The 4,671-nt window shown below is 43.8% G+C and overlaps 1 protein-coding gene across 1 annotated transcript; it reads right to left on the bottom strand.

Annotated features, from left to right (window-relative positions):
* Positions 1 to 3,262: 3,262 nt before the first annotated feature.
* On the bottom strand, positions 3,263 to 3,958 carry LOC106815057. Its single transcript, XM_014819485.1, has one exon. The coding sequence runs from the start codon at positions 3,956 to 3,958 to the stop codon at positions 3,263 to 3,265; it is 696 nt and encodes a 231-aa protein (XP_014674971.1).
* Positions 3,959 to 4,671: the final 713 nt, after the last annotated feature.

Consider the following 4,671-nt stretch of genomic DNA (forward strand, 5'->3'; position numbering starts at 1 on the left):
GAAGTGACATTAGTAGGGCATTACACGCTAGTTAAAATATTATTTAGATCGTCATATTACCACCGACAAAGGCAGCATCATACGTTTATTGGGTTTTATGTTTGAGTAGAAATGTGTAAGTTTGATGTCATTAGTATTTGATTAGATGATTTCTTATGGTGTTTTGTAATTGTGTTTTTGCAGTTTACATCATATAGAAAAAAACGTACAAACTACGTTCTACTGTATCTACTGATGTATTAATAAAGAAATCATCACAAGAAAAGGGGTTGGACGTCTAATCCAAGTGATGTTACATAGAGTATAATAATCAACGCGTTTATGTACTATTAATCAGCTTAATATACGAGAAGATTTGAATAGAATGAATAGTCTAGGTTGTGGAAGAGAGGAATATTTACTTAGAAACGGGTTGCGTCGGCAGGGGAGACAATCGTACCGCCACGGAATCTGCGTGAGGAGTAGTGTTATGACGATGCGTACTTAACAACGGCACATAGGGGTGCGTTGTCAGCTAGGTATATAAGGCGCGCCGAACCGCAGCACAAGAGCGTTCTTTTTCAGGTTAGGTAGGAAGAAGACCAGAAAGAAGAAGAAAGCATTTTTGGTTCCGGGGAGATAAAAGAGGGAATAGGAGAACGGGGTTTCAGGTAGGTAGAACTAAGGGTACATGGAATAGAACGGAAAGGAATGAAGCACGGGATATCAGGTAGGTAGAGCCAGGAGCGACTACGAGAGATACACCCTTGGAGGCTACCTATGTCTACGCGAAGAGAGGACGACGGGGAGAGGGGAAGACGAAGCCGGCAACGCGTTAATTCTTTAATATTAGTCTAGTGGTTAGTTAAACAACGTAAAAGCGCTTCACGCTGCACTGTTAATCGCGATAACGGCAAACCAGATAACGCAAGCTAAGTAGCGTAAGCTACATATACGAGATAAATACAGATCCGCGGCATATACGAATGCAAGGGAATTATTCGCGATTTACCATAACTCTACAACTTACCGGCATATTAAGTTGATCAAATAGACAGATCGTATATCACTTTATTTCAGTTACGTGTGACTTGTTGTTCCACCTTGGTCAGTCCGCAAACCAATTACATCATGACTTGTTTTTAGGTGTTGAACAACAGTAGAGGGCGTCAATTGGCGGCAGCCCTGAATAAGCGCCGAAGAGAAATTAATTAAAAATACTCACACTGTTACTGCGCTTACACAATATACACTTTATTCATGTTAAATAACTACAGATTTATGATCTATGCTCCGCTCGAAACTTTTGCCAATGGCAATACATGTTCAAATACCATTTGAACATGCATATGTCTAAAAACCATGCTAGAGCACTTGCAGAACTGTTTTTCATTAACATAAAATCAATTGTTCTATTTCTTTGGCAGAAAGGCTTTCCTTACCAGGCGGAGTTAAGGTATTGCACAACAGTAGAGGGCGTCCATAGGCGGCAGGCCTGACCCAGCAAACACGGAACATTCTCGTAACATTCGCTAGAGGTTCTAGTTTGGTTACATTAGCCAATAATATTCTACGACTACGGGTACGGTAGTTCTGCACATGCATCGCTTTCCCACAAAATAATGCCGTTTACTGGCTATTAATTAACCTCCAGCCTAATAATTAATTAATTAATTAGCTAGCCTACACAAGTTGTTTGGGAATGATTGTCAGTTCAGAAACAGTTCAGTTTAGTTTTTATATTGAAAGCAAAATGTTATACACCATAGATTAATTTATCTGTTTTTACACGCTATATATACGACGCGAGTCGCTTTATAGTTAGTGTTAGGGTTACGGTGGGGGTTATAGTTAGTGATAGGGATAGGCATAAGCTACGTCTACACGACGAACCTTAACTCGAGTTAAGCGTCTACACGGGGCCTTAACTCGAGTTAAGGTTGCTTGAGTTACGTTAACTCGAGTTAGCTTAACCTCGCCAGTCGATCGAGGTTAAGCTAACTCGAGTTACCTTAACTCGACTTAATGCCCGTGTAGACGCTTAACTCGAGTTAGCTTAACCTCTACGATAGGCGGCAGCACTAGTACGATGTACGTACACACGCACGCACGCCCGCGTGCTTGCACACGCACGGACACACTCATGCACGCATGCACGCACGCACGCACGCCTACGTGAACATGCACACGCGCGCACGCACGCACGCACGTGTACTTGCACACGCATGCACACACTCATGCACGCACGTGTACGTGCACATGCACGCACATGTACGCACTCACGCATGCACGCACGTGTACGTGCACACGCACGCACGCACGCACGAACGCACGTGTACGTACGCACGTACGTACGTACGCACGCACGCACGTATACGTGAACATGCACGCACACACGCACGCACGTTTACATACACACGCACGCACGCACGTTTACATACACACGCACGCACGCATGCATAATAAATCGGTAATAATCGCTAACTCGAGTTAGCTTAACTCGAGTTAAGGATACTCTCCACGTTGTGCATGAAATTTTATCGATTTTTTACGTTTTCAACTTTATTCGATGGCTAACACTATGTGCCACCTGTGTACATGCTCATGTCTCCATATAACGGTACATGTGAACCGTCAGAGCGTTTTTGCTTGCCCACGTACATGTGTAGTAAGCAGCGGCTGACGTCACTATGACGTCAGAGACATGATACAACCACGATATTCACTAGTAATAAATAAGACAGTATAATTCAGCGTCAACCCGGTTACAGCTGTCATTACATGTATTCATGTACATTCTACATCTGCTAGTGATCCAACAAGTATCCCACGCCCAAAATAGTTCTAACACCTCGCAACACACCTTACTGTAGTGCGGCCGGTACAAGGCGCGCGTTTGTTGATATTAGCTTTGTGACGTCAGGATGAGCGAAGTTCGCGCGTTCTGCGATGGTAACCTCGTAATTTATCAGAATTTCTCAAGGTGCATGGAACATTTTACCAATTTAGTGGTGTCAGTTAGTCATGGATATGTCGCAGTAAGTACTAACAATAGATATATCACATACGTTCACCCATTTTGCACACAGGCGGTCACTCGTTACGGCAAGTGCGTTTGCTGCAGGTATTTAACAATTGAGACCTCCGCTGATTCCAACTCCTCTACACTAAGTGGTGTCAACGCTTCGCTGCCTTGAGCTCTCAACCTTCTATTAGTGCTGCGACGCTGCTTAAAGCATTTATGTGCCCTTAGTATCCATGCGACAGTTGTCTTGAGTTGCTTCTAATTTGAGTATCTAGCGAACAGTTTATCTGTAGTTACGGTGTCTCCAGGTGCTGCAAGTGTGGCATAAACTTTCTTAACTTCTGGATCTTCAGGTGATAGCTCCTTTGAGAACTCTGAACTCGGCCACTGTGACTCCGGCTCCCATACATACTTGGGCCCCAACAACCATTGCTCGCTAGATCGTTGATCCTTTGGTCGAAGTCCTCGGGATGCAGAATCTGCAGGGTTGTGCTGAGTAGGGACGCATCTCCATTGGTTTAGAGTTAGTCTGTGGCATGTGACTCTGTTAGCAACAAAAGTGTGGAATCTGCTGGTCTGATTGGTGATGTATCGTAACACGAACATACTATCGGTCCAGTAGACAATCTTATCAAACTCATACTCCATTGCACCTGTAATTATTGCAACGATCTTCACTGCTACGCTGGCAGCCGTTAGCTCCATTCTCGGTGTGGTGACTTTCTTCAGTGGAGCGACCCTTGACCTTCCAAATAGCAACGAACAGCAGACCTGACCCTTATCGTCCTGTAGACGCGTATAAACGGCTATCCCATACCCGATGTCCGATGCATCTGCGAATGCGTGTAGTTCTCGTGATACAATTTTTGTGAATGCTCTAGGACGCAGGCTCCTTGGCACATACACTTGCTCCAATTTCTGGATGTAAATTAGCCATTGACTCCACTCGTTCATTTTTTTCTCGCTGATGGTGTCATTCCATGCTATGTTCTGCTTGCATAGACGTTGTAGTAGTAGCCTTGCTGGTAAGACAAACGGCCCAGTTAGTCCTAGGGGGTCAAAAACGCTACTGATAACCGACAGAATTCCCCTTCTTGTAGCCGCTTTCACCTTTAGCCTAAATTGTGATAGCCTGAACGTGAACGTATCTGTCTCGGTATCCCAAATTATCTCTAAAGCTCTTTCCGCCGGTAGCTCCTCACTGTCAATAGCTAGCTCTAACCCATATAACAGTTATTGTAGGAATGTAAGTGTATTATAGGATATATGTGGCGGTGTTTATACCTCTCGGATGGTAGTATATCATCTCAACAATCTCCTCGTCCTTCTGGTGTTCTTGGAGGTCACAGTCAATGTGCTCTATCGCTACATTAGACTTCTGCAGGAAATTAAGAGCCGCAATCGTACATCCACACGTGTATAGGGAATATTCTTCTCACTCGATAGAACTCATTTTCACCGGGTTCAACATCAAAGTTACTACGCAATCCTTCTGACGGTTTCTGATAAAGTCGTCTATATGATGGAGTCTGACGTACCTCTCACCACAAAAAATCACGCACGCACAAAAAACACATGTGGACACGACATCACGAAAAAATCACAAAAACATTCTCTACAAAATTATCACACGCAATCTGAAATACCAATTTCTTGTCGAGATAGAT

The sequence above is a fragment of the Priapulus caudatus genome, unplaced genomic scaffold (assembly GCF_000485595.1).
Source record: "Priapulus caudatus unplaced genomic scaffold, Priapulus_caudatus-5.0.1 Scaffold1032, whole genome shotgun sequence".
NCBI classification, from domain to species: domain Eukaryota; kingdom Metazoa; phylum Priapulida; class Priapulimorpha; order Priapulimorphida; family Priapulidae; genus Priapulus; species Priapulus caudatus.

What these genes read in the sequence shown, in the direction of transcription:
- LOC106815057 (XM_014819485.1), bottom strand. Translation starts at nt 3,958, where the DNA reads ATGAACGAGTGGAGTCAATGGCTAATTTACATCCAGAAATTGGAGCAA.